Consider the following 16801-nt stretch of genomic DNA (forward strand, 5'->3'; position numbering starts at 1 on the left):
TAACCTCAATCACGGCTGAAGGCCTTTAAGGCGAAAAATGGCAATTTATAAAAGAATGTAAGAAACATACATAAAATACACAGAGCAAATAATTTTTGAAAACATCCCAGTGTGGTCGCAATCAGAATTTTAATGCAAGTATCCACAATCATGGCTGAAGACCTTCAACGCCAGAATGGTAATTATAAAAAATTTAGCAAACATACATAAAATACAGACAACAAATAATTTTGGAAAACAACCCAATGTGGTCGCAATCATAATTTTAAGGCAAGTAACCACTGCCACAGCTGAAGACCTTCAACGCGAAAATGGCAATTATTAAAAATGTAACAAACATACTGTGAAACGGCTAATGGCATAGCAAAAGTTAATTTAAAAAACAAACAACAGATTACCAAACAGGTGCGACAAATAATGGTAACTTAATAATACAATAATAAAATGAAATGAAACACAAGGGCCAGTGACAGAGGGTGATCCAGGAATCGACCAAAAACAGTTTGGCGAGTGAAGAGAAAGGCAGGCAAGAGTTGCATTCAGATCACAATACGGTAACTCGAACTAGTGGCAGTCCAACGGGCGACCAATGATACTCTTGGTGAGGCTACCTGACATCCAACAAAACAAATGCGAGATGTAAAATTACGCCAAAGCCGGAACATGGCGTTTGGGTTACGCCCGCAGAATGCCCGGAACAAGAAGAAATGACTCCCACTAAGGTAGAAGAACGCCACCCGACCTACAATCAAGAAGGTGTCAAACTAACACGCCTCACCGGACAGCGGCGGCAAGCAGAGGAAATGTACACTTCCCTTGCATACACTAAGCCCCAGGACAGGTAACCTTGGTGTTAGGAGCCACAAGACAGAAAACTTCTGCTGGTTGAACTTAACAATGTAACAATCTGAAAATGTAAATAATAATTACTGGTCCGAACACAGGGCTCACAACCCGAACTACACGCCACTCTTAAGCACTAATGAAGGGCTGGGTCTCTTACTTCTATTGCACATAATTCATTAAGGTCAATCCAAATCACTTATTTCAAATAACATAAATGAAGTTACATTTGAATCTATCTGACAATAACAGGAATAAAAGAAAAACAATTTCAATATCAGCTGATTTAGTTCGTCAAGCGCAAGCTAAGCCAATAACCAGACAAACTAAACAATTCTTCGTGATTCACAAGAACGAGAAAAACAAAATTGAATCTATACACCCCACTGAAAAATATCCAAAAAACCTTACAATGCTACTCAAAAGAATACACTGAAGTGGGGAGCAGTCATTCACCTGACAGAACACTTCAAAATGCGTTCAATAACACAGCTGTGTGCCGCAGAAAACTGCAAGACATTAAATACACTTCATGCGACGAATAACAACATTACGCCACTCCTGTTTGAACTGCAGTGTCCCAAAGAAACAGGCGCTTATTCTGAAACAACAATTTTTTATGTTTAAATTACAGCATTAAGGAATTCCAAAATATGTCCAATCGAACTTCCCCTCCCCTCCCCCCCCCCCTTTCAGTTGAGGCACAAATCTTTCCCCCTTCTGGGCGGAGGCTGAGTCAGAAACACAGAATGCCACAAACACACAGTTTTGTTGTGGAATCTTACAGGACACCCGGAAGCACATCCGCTAGCGGTGGCTGCCAGAAGGACGAAGCAACCGTCAGGCCCGCGCCGTGCTTCTCACACGGGCACCTCTATTTGTACAAACATTTAGGCCAACACCAACTCCGGACTCCTCTCTCACTGCCAGGCTTGGCGCAGTTTATACGAAATGCCTTCCAGGCAACCAGTAACCGCCGCAGGAGTTTCACGATTACCAAACAGCCCCAGCGTAACAGGCGTCACACGTGTGCTCACTCCCGAGCCACATCTCCGCCAGTCTCCCCGGCCGCCCCAAACACACTGCCTCTCGCCGTCCCGCGCGCCCCAGCCGAAAACGCAAAGATGCTCATGCCCGACAACGCGCCAAAGATAACAAGCCGATCGCTGATGATCGACCAGCGATATGGAGCCACATCTCCGCCAGTCTCCCCGGCCGCCCCAAACACATTGCCTCTCGCCGTCCCGCGCGCCCCAGCCGAAAACGCAAAGATGCTCATGCCCGACAACGCGCCAAAGATAACAAGCCGATCGCTGATGATCGACCAGCGATATGGAGCCACATCTCCGCCAGTCTCCCCGGCCGCCCCAAACACACTGCCTCTCGCCGTCCCGCGCGCCCCAGCCGAAAACGCAAAGATGCTCATGCCCGACAACGCGCCAAAGATAACAAGCCGATCGCTGATGATCGACCAGCGATATGGAGCCACATCTCCGCCAGTCTCCCCGGCCGCCCCAAACACATTGCCTCTCGCCGTCCCGAGCGCCCCAGCCGAAAACGCAAAGATGCTCATGCCCGACAACGCGCCAAAGATAACAAGCCGATCGCTGATGATCGACCAGCGATATGGAGCCACATCTCCGCCAGTCTCCCCGGCCGCCCCAAACACATTGCCTCTCGCCGTCCCGAGCGCCCCAGCCGAAAACGCAAAGATGCTCATGCCCGACAACGCGCCAAAGATAACAAGCCGATCGCTGATGATCGACCAGCGATATGGAGCCACATCTCCGCCAGTCTCCCCGGCCGCCCCAAACACACTGCCTCTCGCCGTCCCGCGCGCCCCAGCCGAAAACGCAAAGATGCTCATGCCCGACAACGCGCCAAAGATAACAAGCCGATCGCTGATGATCGACCAGCGATATGGAGCCACATCTCCGCCAGTCTCCCCGGCCGCCCCAAACACACTGCCTCTCGCCGTCCCGCGCGCCCCAGCCGAAAACGCAAAGATGCTCATGCCCGACAACGCGCCAAAGATAACAAGCCGATCGCTGATGATCGACCAGCGATATGGAGCCACATCTCCGCCAGTCTCCCCGGCCGCCCCAAACACACTGCCTCTCGCCGTCCCGCGCGCCCCAGCCGAAAACGCAAAGATGCTCATGCCCGACAACGCGCCAAAGATAACAAGCCGATCGCTGATGATCGACCAGCGATATGGAGCCACATCTCCGCCAGTCTCCCCGGCCGTCCCAAACACACTGCCTCTCGCCGTCCCGCGCGCCTCAGCCGAAAATGCAAAGATGCTCATGCCCGGCGACGCGCCAAAGATAACAAGCCGATCGCTGATGATCGACCAGCGATATGGATCAATTACAAGCTCAGGAAGGCTAATCAGTTCCGCCTTCTCCAGGTACTCCACTCGCTGCTTTTCGCCTCGGCGACACTACGAGCAGCAACTCGAACCCGAGTCACTGGAGAATCTCGAGATTTCACAATGGTGGAGGTTTCTCTAAGTGAATTGCAATACACTAAAACACGCAGGATCCGTTTTCGACGAGGTCTTGCACCCTCGTGACCACTGCCCTTCGACCCGGCAGTCCATACACGCCGCCAGCGGTCCCGGCGTGTTGTCGCTTTGTGCGGACCTCACTGCTCCTCGTCCCCAACCGAACTCCCCACTCACACCACACAGAAGAAGCACGAGGTCGCCCCAAAGATAGGGCAGCAGAACTACATATCGATAAGCGCCCCTACTGCCACTAGCGGACAGGCAACGCTTAAGAAACCGAGTGGCGCCAGTGAAGACGAGAAGAAGGCAAACAACGCACTCATACCAACTAATCTATACGGACTGGCAGAAACTTACACACACTGCACCACCGCGAGCCGCAGCACGGCTCAGTCGCCTTCAAGGCATTCTTGACTTATTACATCCTCTCTCAAAGGTGACTAATGCTCACGACCGTTACAGCCTGTATTTGAAGCAAACCTGATTTTCATCCTCATAGTGTAGCTATTAGCGACACTTGTATGCGACTGGTGCGAAATTGCAACAGGTATCATCTTCCAGATGTAGAAACACGCCTACCAACTTTCATTTATGTCGCACTGCTCCTTCTTGGTGTTGCGATTTTGTTTTCTGTCGATGTAGATCCATTTACAAAAACCATAGCTGATGCTGTATCAGTCTAATACAAATTAAAGCCAGCAATAAATACGTTTTATCTTGAGAGTGTGAGCCTTTCATGTTATTTCATACAGAATTTTAAAAGAAAATTACTACATACTGCGACAAGAGGTAGTAGTGGAATACCTAGATGAAACGTTGGTAGAATGATATGTCCACAAACCAGTACGTGTTGAGATACGGGCCAGTCTCTCCTTTCATTCCCGTCTGACACCACAGGAAGAGCTGCATGTGATCAGCAAGCACCCTTACACGTCCTTTAGCCCTCCTTCGTGAGGAATCTTTCAAGTACACCTGGTTCTATTGGGATTGCGTCACAAGCCCTTGTAACAAGCGCACATTTTCTATGAACTGAGAGTACACCAATGCCTTTAAAAACCCCATAGCCGGAAACCCAACGAATTCTGGTCTGGTGAAAGGAGAGGCCATGCTACCAGACCGTCTAGACCAATACACCACTCACGAAGCATTGTGGTGAGGCGTTGTGGCACCATCTGTAGAAAATAGTATGCCGCCCAACGTGCATAAACCACAATCGTTGCAATTCTGCAAATGTAACGTTTTCCTACAAAGCTGGTATTTCATCGCGTAGAAATCGGTGGGACATAGCACCTTGTAATCTGTTTCGTAATGTGCATGGCCCTAAGGGTCTGTCATCGACAATTCCTGCTCATACACTAATACTAAAGTGATCCTGACGCGTCTGTTGGTTTCTGGACAGATAATTTTAGGAATTTTTCTCTTGATTTTGAACAATAAAATCTCCTGCAGAAATATGTCACATTCTTCCAAATCATTCTACTTTTTTTCATGAATAAGTTTGTAAACTGTGACAAATTTCTGCTAAATTCTCCACTCTTTCTGAAAATCAAATATTTATTGCAAACATTAGAACCGCACTTCATCGATTGCTTCTGGCGACAGTGTCTTTTACGTCATGACCTAAAATTGTGTTTCTTAAAAGATAATTTCGGCTTAATCTAACAGACAGGTTCGGCTACAACGTAAAACTGCTCCAAACTGTCCATCAGTCATTTTTCATACGTCATTTTACTCAAATGTACATCATCGACTTCTATGTGTGATTCAAGTTTTAGCATGTGGCTTCTGTTTTAAAAACTCATTTTGGAACATATGTTGTGTTCGAACATTATGAATTACCCCTAAGACAGCGGTCTATTGACGCATAGTCACATCGATCTAGAAAACATAGTTCATGTGAAACACAATTAGCTCTTTACTCACACGAATCGTTGAGTGCTATCGTAAGGGATTTCAAATTGATTCCGTATTTCTAGATTTCCAGAAGGCTTTTGGCTCAGTATTTCAAAATAGGCTAGTGACTGAATTGCGTGGTTGTGAAACATCGTCTGAGTTATGCGACTGGAATCGTGACTTCCTGTTAGAGAGAGCAAGGTTCGTAGTAACTGACGGTAAGTCATCGGGTTAAACAAAAGTGATTCTTGTCGTTTTCCAGTGCACAATTATAGGCCTTGCCTATGGAAATAATTTTGGAGACAATCTGAGCAGTCGTGTTAGGTTGTCTGCAGATGATTCTGTCGTTTATAGACTAGTAAAGCCATCAGAAGATCAAAATAAATTGCAAAACGATTTAGAAAGGATACCGGTATAGTGCAAAAATTGGAGATTTACCCTAAATAACTAAGAGCGTAAGGTCATTCACGTGAGTGCTAAAAGGGATCCGTTAAACTTCGGTTACACGATAAATAAATACAATCTAAGGGCTGTACGTTCAACTAAATACCTAGGTATTACAATTACCAATAAATAAAAATTGGAAATAATGAATAGAACATGTTGTGGGCAAAGCAAACATAGACTGAATTATATTGGCAGAATATTTAGAAGAAACCTACACTACGCTTATCCAACCTTCCTTGGAGTACTCCTGTGCGATATGGGATCCTTACTAGATAGATTTATTTGGCTACTTCAAGAGGGTTCAAATCAGGGCACCACGTTTGCGAAGGTGATTCGATGAAACCTCTGCCAGAGACTTAAATGTGATTTGCAGAGTAACCATGTACAGGTAGACGTAGGTGTACATATATACAACGCAAGCCACCGTGGCAGAGGGTAGCATAATCTGTAACACTTCTAGTAAGTTCATTTCCCGCAAACCGAGCGATGGAAGAACGATTGTCTATATACCGCCACATCAGCCTTACTCTCTTGTATCTTATCTTACGCGAAATGTATGTTGGAAGTAGCAGAATTGCTCCGCAGTTAGTCTCAAATGCTGAACCCGTAAATTTCCGTATGATTCTTATACCAATCTCCGTCTCTCATTTGCTTCTCCTTCTATTTCTTTTATGCAGTTATTCCAGTGAAGATCGCTCCGTTGAGGTAATCCTAGATATTTTATTGTAATTATTGTTTCCAACAATTTGTCATCAGGATTGTCGCTTTCCCTATGCATGCACAATGCGTTTCATTTATTTACCTTCAGCGTCAACTGCCAGTTCCTACACCACTCATCAATTTTCTGTAGGTGTGGTAGGTAGTTAAGCAGTGCGCAGACGGTGCTAGAGTGAAAACACGGAGTCCAATACAGGATGCCCGTTTTAAGTTGTAATTTATTACAAAATACATGAAACAAGCTTTCTAAACGTTGACTCAGTAACATCCAACATGATGAAGTTACTACCGTTAAATCGACATTAAATAAAGCAGCAAGGCAACAACCTTTTGAGAGGCCGCACTCTTCCCTTCCCTTTTTCTTTTAAACTTTAGCAACAGTTAAACAGCACTATAATTGCTCCTCCCGTTTCTTTTCTCCAATAGCCTTTAGCTAGGGAGAACTGTTGCGCAGCTTTATAAAATTAACCGTGTGTAGTATTTGCAACAAATGTTACCGTCGATTACTCAGTCTAAGAGCTGTTCCTTCTGAAATATTTGTGCATGAACCTAATAATGACGGAACATCTACACACAAACACGGCCTAGCTTTCATCTCAATCTCAGTTAAGATCAAATTAAGAAACGAGAAAATAATCATTTTTCGACTAGGCACAAATTTCCATCTAAAGACTTTTCTGGTTAAAATACATTAAACAATCTGGCATAAAACAGATTACAGATGACTCCCACTAAATGGCGTTAATTAAAAACAATAAACTCCTTTTCCCTTTTACAAACTTTCTTCTTATGGACAAACTACAATTACAAATACTATTAGTAAGAGCAGTGCGTGTGTGGTTTGAGGATCTTATGGGTGCCCAACGGCGAGGTTATCAGCGCCCTAACAATGATTAAACGAATGTGGATAAGAATGAAAACTGTTCTACACGCATGCACACGAAATGACCATACAATTACTCTATAGCACAGGCACTCTCACATGCACTAAAACCAGTGAGGAGACAAGATAGCTAATCAAGAATTTAAAACTGAGGGAAAACAAAACGCAGAAGAGCTAAAAGAACAGCACAGGGAAATGTGACTGGCTGACCACTTACAAAAAACTTGGGTGAGCCAGCCACCCAGTTGACACATTAAAAACATCTCCCCAAAATCTTATTAAAAACGTGGGGCGATTCACAAAACTTTAAAACGCTAACCACATTCGTTTGATCATTGAGTAAAATAGACTGCACATCCGCCGGCAAATTCGCTGCAGTCCTCTGGTCAGCAAATAAAATGCAGTCCAATGAAATGTGGTGCACCGTGAACTGCACGCCACAAGCACCACACATCTGAGGGTCCTCTCGCCGGAATAAAAATCCACGAGTCGTAGGGCTGTGGCCGATGCGAAGAGGAGTAAGAAGGACCTTGTCCCGTCGACGTGGCTGGGAGAAAGTACGCCAGAAAGAGCTTCTTTTTCACTTTAAGAAAATAAAATAGAACCAAAACGCGATAAGAGCTCAATGGCTCGTTGTGCGTGGCCGGTTAGGATAGCACAAGTCGCTTAGCAGTTTGGTCACGCAACAAGACACTGCAGCCTAGGCGGGAGACTTAAACTGCGAAATTGGATGACTAATTTGACTACTTCTTTTACCACAAAGGGTTGTTTATTATGGTTTGTGCAATTGCTGTGTTACAGTATGTAGCAGTGAACGGGGATCACCGCTTGATATCAATTCAGCAAGGCAGCAACTCTGCCTCCTCCCCGGTATGGGTATGGCGGACGGAGACAAACACCGACAACCCACGGTGGCAACCACGTCCCTTCCAGCCCTCAGCCAAACACCAGTTCCGCCATCAGGAAGACGAGACACCATGTTATCCCACAGAGCCCTGCTGCCAATCCACGTTATCCCACAGAGCCGTGCTGCCAAACAAACCGCTGTGCCACTCACGGTCCAATATGCAGTACAGACTGCCTCGATTCACCACGACCCATCTTTAAGCCGTCGCCAACCAACCGCAGTGGTTTCCGGCATACTTCCACATTCTCGCAGCTAAGCACGCACGGACCACGGATATTACCGCTATTTACGGCTCAGATATCCGCGGCGAGCGTCAGTAGATAAATGTTGCTGCTCGGGGCTGAGGTTTTGTAGACCTAAGTTCACGTAAATATGACTAACCTAAAGTCATCAGGAGTCGAACCCGCCACCTCAGCAGCACCGCGGCTCCGGACTAAAGTAACACGAACCGTTCGGTCACGGCAGCTGGTCACAGTAAAGAACATCCTGGCATTCTGCTAGATCATTTCTATACATTGTAAACTGTATCAACCCTGTCACATTTCCTTGGGGTTCTTCAGAAATGATTCGTACATTTGTCGATTTAATTCCGTTGAGAATGATGATCTGCTTCGATACTGGGTAAGCTCGTACTCTTTTCGCTAAACGGCAGTGCGTGACGGTGTGAAATGCCCTCCTGAAGTCGAAGAACACGGCATTAACCTGAGCGCCCTCGTTTAATGCGCTGCGTATCTCATGGACGACCAGAACGAACTGAGTCTCGCAAGAGTTCTGTCTCAGAATCAATGTTGGTTTTTCCTAGAGAAGATTTTCTTTATCCAGCGTCATAATTTATGAGTGTAAAACATGTTCCGTGATTCTACAACAGGTTTACGCCAACGATAAAATACCTGAATGTGTTCTATGACCCTTCTGTCTCCGAGCCATTCATCAATTCTCTGTAGGTCCCTTTTGTCCACAGACAATTACCGTCTGCCGTTCCCACCTTCTTACGTACAACCGCATGAACAGCTGATAGTACGGAAGGAACTTCTTTCGTATCACCTCTGTAGAATCTTGAAGGTATCTTAGCTGGTCTTGATGCCTTTGCAGTATAATGTGATTGTAGTTGTTTTTCTGTTTTGCCATCACTTATGTCAATATCTTCCTCTTCGAAGTTAATACGGAGATTGAAAGGAGGGACCGTATTGCGATCTTTCGAGGTGAAACACTTTCGGAAGACGGAGTTCAGTGTTTCAGTTTTCTATTTTATCTTCCGTTTCGGTGTCATTACAGTATCTGAGTGACAGAGGAAACGATTACGAACCGCTTACTGATTTTACATATGTTAATACCTCTAATGGTTTTTAAAATTCATCCGTGGCTGGAGCAGCAATCGTAGGATGGAATCTCCTTATATAAATAATAATATGCAATCAATTGCAAAATCAAACGTTTGTTAAAACCGTTTTACCATGTTTTCAAAATCGCCTTGTTCAGGAGGAAATATTGCCAACTGGGTTACATACTGAGGCACATTTACGTTAAAATAAATCTGAAAGGCGACACTCAAATATAAAACTCCACCTGCATTTCAATTATTATGGAGGTGAGATTTTATATTTAATTGATGCCTTTCAGTTTTACTTTAACGTACTTCTGCCACAACTTGTAACACAGTTGTCAATATTTCCTTCTGAAGAAGATGTTTTCAGAAACGTTGAAACCACGGTAAAGGAGTATTACTAAACCTTTTATTTTGCAACTGACTATCCATTTATTATTTCTACAAGAAGACCTCTAGGGGTTTTTAGTCATATTATTCAGCAAATTATACCACTTTTTTTGAATTTCTCATGAAGCTCTCTTTGTTTACTTAGCAGTTAAGAACTTTCACCATTGCAGCGCGTCAGCAATCGTAATTATCTAAATAAATTATGAATAATACGCCTCGATTGCGAAAATTCCCGGTGTTTACCCAGGTTATCCACGTTGAAACCTGGGTAAACACCGGGAATTTTCGCAATCGAGGCGTATTATTCATAATTTATTTACTTAGCAGTTTTCTAACACAGCTATTAAACCATGGCGGGTCTTCCCCATCCTTTAAGACTTCGATCAGGACGTTCGTGTCTAAGGCCTATTGAACGATGCTTTTGATTTTTTTCCCATTTGCGCTCCACATCTTTGTTCCCAGCATTGCACTTTATATCCTGTCACTCTCGCTAAACAAAAATATGTTCTCATCTTTCTAAACATTCCTTAACGATGTCTACATCAACATCTACTTTTATATAGATACTCCGAAAATCACATTTAAGTGCCTGGCAGAGGGTTAATCGAACAATCTTCACAATTCCCTATTATTCCAATTTCGTACAGCGCGCGGAAAGAATGAACACCTATATCTTTCCGTACTAGCTCTGATTTCCCTTATTTTATCGTGGTGATCGTTCCGCCCTATGCAGTTCGGTGTCAACAAAATATTTTCGCATTCGGAGGAGAAAGTTGGAATTTTCGTGACAAGAGTCCGTCGCAACGAAAAACGCCTTTCTTTTAATGATTTCCAGCCTAAGTCCTGTATCATTTATGTGACACCCTCTCCCATATTTCGCGATAATGCAAAATGTGTTGCCTTTCTTTGAACTTTTTCGATGTACTCCATCAGTCCTACCTGGTAAGGATCCCACACCGCGCAGCAGTATTCTAAAAGAACACGTACAAGCGTAGAGTAGGCAGTCTCCTTAATAGGTCTGTTACATTTTCTAAGTGTCCTGCCAATAAATCGCAGCCTTTGTCCCCGAAGACTTTTTAAGATCTCAGAGAAAATCAACCATGACGTCATTACTCCATATGGTATGACGTTGTACGAAGCACAATGAATATACCTGCCTACAAGATACAAGCATAATCTAATAACCTCAGTAGTAACAGGCGTGAAAATTTCCTTCACAATCAGGTTACGTAAGGGGTTGCAACCAACATGAATTGTTAACAGAAGAACTAAAACAGTTATGGAAGCCTACTTTATCGTGAATCAGTTCTTGTTACAGTGGAACGTAGAAATATGCTACGCAAGCACTGCCTCCACATCCCGCCAGCGTCCGTGGCTGACAGAGAGTGTGGCGCGGCGGGTGTAATTTTTGTTATTACAGTAATTAATGTGGAATGTCTGTCCTGGCACATACACCATATGTGGCGCGGTGGGTGGAAATATTTGTTATTGAGTGTTCCTATGATTTATTTGACAGGTGAAATACCCTCAAACTTCAAGAAGAATATAATAATTCCAATCCCAAAGAAAGCAGGTGCTGACAGATGTGAAAATTACCGAACTATCAGTTTAATAAGTCACGGGTGCAAAATACTAACTCGAATTCTTTACAGACGAATGGAAAAACTGGTAGATGCAGACCTCGGGGAGGATCAGTTTGGATTCCGTCGAAATGTTGGAACACGTGAGGCAATACTGACCTTACGACTTATCTTAGAGCCGGCCGCGGTGGTCTCGCGGTTCTAGGCGCGCAGTCCGGAACCGTGCGACTGCTACGGTCGCAGGTTCGAATCCTGCCTTGGGCATGGATGTGTGTGATGTCCTTAGGTTAGTTAGGTTTAAGTAGTTCTAAGTTCTAGGGGACTAATGACCACAGCAGTTGAGTCCCATAGTGCTCAGAGCCATTTGAACCATTTGAACTTATCTTAGAAGAAAGATTAAGTAAAGGCAAACCTACGTTTCTAGCATTTGTAGACTTAGAGAAAGCTTTTGACAATGTTGACTGGAATACAATTTTTCAAATTCTAAAGGTGGCAGGGGTAAAATACAGGGAGCGAAAGGCTATTTATAATTTGTACAGAAACCAGATGGCAGTAATAAGAGTCGAGGGGCATGAAAGGGAAGCAGTGGTTGGGAAAGGAGTGAGACAGGGTTGTAGCCTCTCCTCGATGTTATTCAATCTGTATATTGAGCAAGCAGTAAAGGAAACAAAAGAAAAATTTGGAGTAGGTATTAAAATTCATGGAGACGAAGTAAAAACTTTGAGGTTCGCCGATGACATTGTAATTCTGTCAGAGACGGCAAAGGACTTGGAAGAGCAGTTGAACGGAATGGACAGTGTCTTGAAAGGAGGATATAAGATGAACATTAACAAAAGCAAAACGAGGATAATGGAATGTAGTCAAATTAAATCGGGTGATGCTGAGGGAATTAGATTAGGAAATGAGACACTTAAAGTAGTAAAGGAGTTTTGCTATTTAGGAAGTAAAATAACTGATGATGGTCGAAGTAGAGAGGATATAAAATGTAGACTGGCAATGGCAAGGAAAGCGTTTCTGAAGAAGAGAAATTTGTTAACATCGAATATAGATTTATGTATCAGGAAGTCGTTTCTGAAAGTATTTGTTTGGAGTGTAGCCATGTATGGAAGTGAAACATGGACGATAACTAGTTTGGACAAGAAGAGAATAGAAGCTTTCGAAATGTGGTGCTACAGAAGAATACTGAAGATAAGGTGGATAGATCACGTAACTAATGAGGAGGTATTGAATAGGATTGGGGAGAAGAGAAGTTTGTGGCACAACTTGACTAGAAGAAGGGATCGGTTGGTAGGACATGTTTTGAGGCATCAAGGGATCACAAATTTAGCATTGGAGGGCAGCGTGGAGGGTAAAAATCGTAGAGGGAGACCGAGAGATGAGTACACTAAGCAGATTCAGAAGGATGTAGGTTGCAGTAGGTACTGGGAGATAAAGCAGCTTGCACAGGATAGAGTAGCATGGAGAGCTGCATCAAACCAGTCTCAGGACTGAAGACAACAACAAGAACAACATGATTTATTTAATACTGTTGTTTGCCGTTCTCAACACTGGTTCTCTATCTACAATATTGGCAACCAGAAAGTGATTAGCAAAGCCTGAAGCCTGTAATTAGACCTCCTAGTGCCCACTTCATTTCAGTATTACACTTATAGCTACAGCTTATAGCTCTGAGGAATTAGGAGATTGTCTGGGATTCATAATCAAAAACGATTCACTCTAAAAAGTTCACTATATTCTGAAAGTCACAGACCAAAAGGAATTCAACAATCCAACTACCAGAGCAGTTCAGGGTATAATGCGCTGATGCAACTATAACTGTTCAAATTAAATGTTTAAGTCAATGCTCGCCATAATTTGATGTTAATGTTCATCAGACGCCACGCTAAACAATGGTAGAACGTCTGTTCCGTGGTGGCAAGTGAAAATACGACACATGCAAACTGAAGCTAGATCATTAAAGTCAGCCCAGAATGAACACTTCACTCGAAAACGATTTCATGGTGATGTCTATCCCGAGTAACTTATTACGGCATCCGAAGCTGTTTATAACAATGATACAGACACGACGCAACTCCTGACACAGATGGTGCGCTAATCAGCATGTGGAGAGAACAGGGGCCTTTTTTCTGGCGCAGCGTTCTTATATAAAAAGCCGCGGTGCGGACGGCTAAGGGAAAGCCTGATTAAATAGGCTCTCCCGACTAGCCGCTGGGCTAGCAATTCTCCACTTTAAGTTATGGATTAAATCATTGCTTCCTTTGCTGATAGCCAATGAAGCTCTCAGTTGAAATGTGCAATCAGCACACACGTAAGTAATCATAATAAAAGTCTGACGTGGCTAAGTCAACTATTTTGGGCGATGAAGCTCTCAATTTAAATGTGCAATCAGCACTCAGGTAAGTAATCATAATAAAAGTCTGACATGGCTAAGTCAAATATTTTGGGCGAGAGAATTAATTTAATTACACTACATGTAGTAGACGAGCTCTGAACTTCCCCTTTGAGATATACTATCGCTATAGTTTTGTAGTTATTCATCTTCATGACTATAGCGGATCTCCCTTCTACTTAAATGTAAACATCCTAGCTTTATTTATACACCTACATAATCTATCTTGCTTCCTTAATTTTTAAGAAAAAAAAAACAGAAAATCATGAATATCAACTAAAATTTTAATTTGTGAGATCCAGAATACTGTTTCTACTAAATTGTTATGCAAAAGGAATCTAAATATAAATTTTTAATTTTCTAGCTCTTTTCTGTTGCGCCAATGATTTTTACAGAGAAACGTCCAAATTTCGAAATTGGTTAAAGTTATTGAACTGATATTCAACACATATTAATTTAATATTACTCGTGACATGCTAGAAACGTTTCAGGTTATTTACTTGATTTTTAAAGTATTGCACAACATTTATGACGTCAGAGCTAGTTACAGCGGACTGGCTGGCACACAATGGAAAGACTGATATGAATTTTATACGGCGTGAGTAGGCTGCTTCCCAACAGGAGGTTCGGTAGAAGTGGTTTCCACGTGAAAGTCGTGTTGAAAAATTTGTTAAAGGACCGAAAGTAAACAGACATAAGGTCTCTATGCGTCGCTGTCAAGTTCTTTACAGAATAAGCTTCATTATTCACAACCATATACCATAAATGTTTGAGCAGGGATGTGTTTCGTGTGACTGGGGAAAAGCGCACATCACCACTATCTATATAAGCCGATTCAGAGAACAATCGACCAGTATCGCTCACCTATATTTGTTAAGAGAATTATAAAAGGTATTCTGAACACAAGTGTTATGCCCTTCGTAGAAATGTACTATCAACGTGAGTAGTTCGATCATAAAAATTTTTCACACATAATATCCTCAGTGTCATGGAAGATTCGTATCACGTCAAACGCTACTAAGAAAATACGTTCATATTGAAGAACAACATTTATCACATCAGTACAGAAATTCATCCTTCTGATCTTCAGTCCATCTTTATCGTGCCCCATTCCATCCATGGACCTGTGTTTCCAGCTGTAGAAACTTCATCAAAGAGATGCATTTGCAACGTACGTCCTCAGTTATTTGCTGGACGTATTCCCATCTGTCTCTATAGTTTTTGCTCTTTACAGCTCGCTCTAGTATCATGCCAGTCCTCCCCTGATGCCTTAACAGATGTCCTGTCATCCTGTGTCTTCTACTTGCAGTATTTTCCACATATTCCTTTCCTCTCCAATTCTGCGCAGAACTTCTTCGTTCCATACCTCATCAGTCCACCTAATTTTCACCAGATCTCAAATGCTGCAATTCTCTTCTGTTCCTGTTTTCCCACAGACCATGTTTCTCTACCATACAATGCTGTGCTCCAAACGTACATGATCAGAAATGTCTTCCTCAAATTAAGGCATATGTTTGATACTGGTAGACTTCTCTTGGCCAGGAATTCCCTTTCTGTCATTGCTAGTCTCCTTTTGATGTCCTCATTCCTCAGTCCGTCGTTGGCTATTTTGTGGCTTATACAGTAGAAATAATTAACTTCTTCTCTGCTTCTTGACCATCAGCATTGATATTAAGTTTCTTGCCGTTCTCATTTCTTCTGCTTCTCATTACTTTCACATTTCTTCGCTTTACTCCCAGTCCATATTCTGTCCTCACTAGATTCGCCATTGCATTCAGCAGATCATGTAATTCTTCTTGCTTTCACTCCGGACTTCAATGTCGTCAGTGAACCATGTCATTGATATACTTTCACCTCAAATTTAATTCCACTCTGAACCTTCCTTTTATTTCCATCATTGCTCCTACGATGTACAGATTGAACAGTAGGGGTGGAAGACTATGTCCCTGTCTTACACCGTTTTTAATTCGAAAACTTCGTTCTTGATCGTACAGTTCTATTATTCCCTCCCGTCTCTCGTACATGTTGTATATTACCCGTCTCTGCCTAGAGCTTACCCCTATTTTTCTCAGAATTTCGAATGTCTTTCACCATTTGACATTGTCGAACGCTTTTTCCAGGTCAACAAATCCTATGAACGTGCCTTGATATTTGTATAGCCTTTCTTCCATTATCAATCGCGACATCAGAATTACCTCTCTGGTGCCTCTATCTTTCCTAAACCCAAACTGACTGCCATCTAACACATCGTTAATTTTTTTTTTCATTCTTCTGTATACGATCCTTGTCGGCAACTTCGATGCAACATCTGATAAGTTGATTGTGCGATAATTTTCACACTTGTCTACTTCTGCAGTCTTCGGGATTGTGTCGATGTTATTTTTTCGAAAGTCAGATGGTATGTAGCCAGACTCACACAATCTACACAACAATGTGAATAGTCGATTTTTTACCACTTCCACTGAATGATTTTAGAAATTCTGGTGGAATGTTATCGACCGCTTCTGCCTTATTTGATCTTCTCCAATGCTCTCTTAAATTATGATTCTAATACTGGGTCCCCTATGTCTTCTAAACAGACTCCTGCTTCTTCTTCTATCACGAGACACACATCTTTCCCTCAACGAGTCATAAGATGTTCTCTTCCAACTATCCGCTCTTCCTCTTGCTTTTAAGAGATGAATTCCCGTTGCACTCTTAATGTGACCACCCTTACTTTTAATTTTACTGAAGGTTATTTTACCTTTCGTAGAGGATTAGTCAGTCCTTCCGACAATCATTCATTTATCGATTGCGTCACATTTTTCATGTAGCCATTTCGTCTTAGCTTTCCTGCACTTCCTATTATTTTATTCCTCAGCGACTGGTATTTCTATGCTCTTGGATTTCCCTGAACGTTTTTGTACTTCCTTATTTCAC

The 16801-nt window shown here is 42.9% G+C and overlaps 1 protein-coding gene across 1 annotated transcript in view; it reads left to right on the plus strand.

Annotated features, from left to right (window-relative positions):
• The first annotated feature begins 1967 nt into the window (after positions 1-1967).
• Positions 1968-16801, plus strand: part of LOC126298409 (mucin-1-like) — a 33562-nt gene continuing 18728 nt past the window's right edge. The window contains exon 1 of the mRNA XM_049989765.1: positions 1968-3177. Within this exon, the coding sequence (XP_049845722.1) occupies positions 1968-3177 (1210 nt within the window). The remainder of the gene's footprint in view (positions 3178-16801) is intronic.

This window comes from Schistocerca gregaria, chromosome 1, assembly GCF_023897955.1.
Source record: "Schistocerca gregaria isolate iqSchGreg1 chromosome 1, iqSchGreg1.2, whole genome shotgun sequence".
NCBI lineage: Eukaryota > Metazoa > Arthropoda > Insecta > Orthoptera > Acrididae > Schistocerca > Schistocerca gregaria.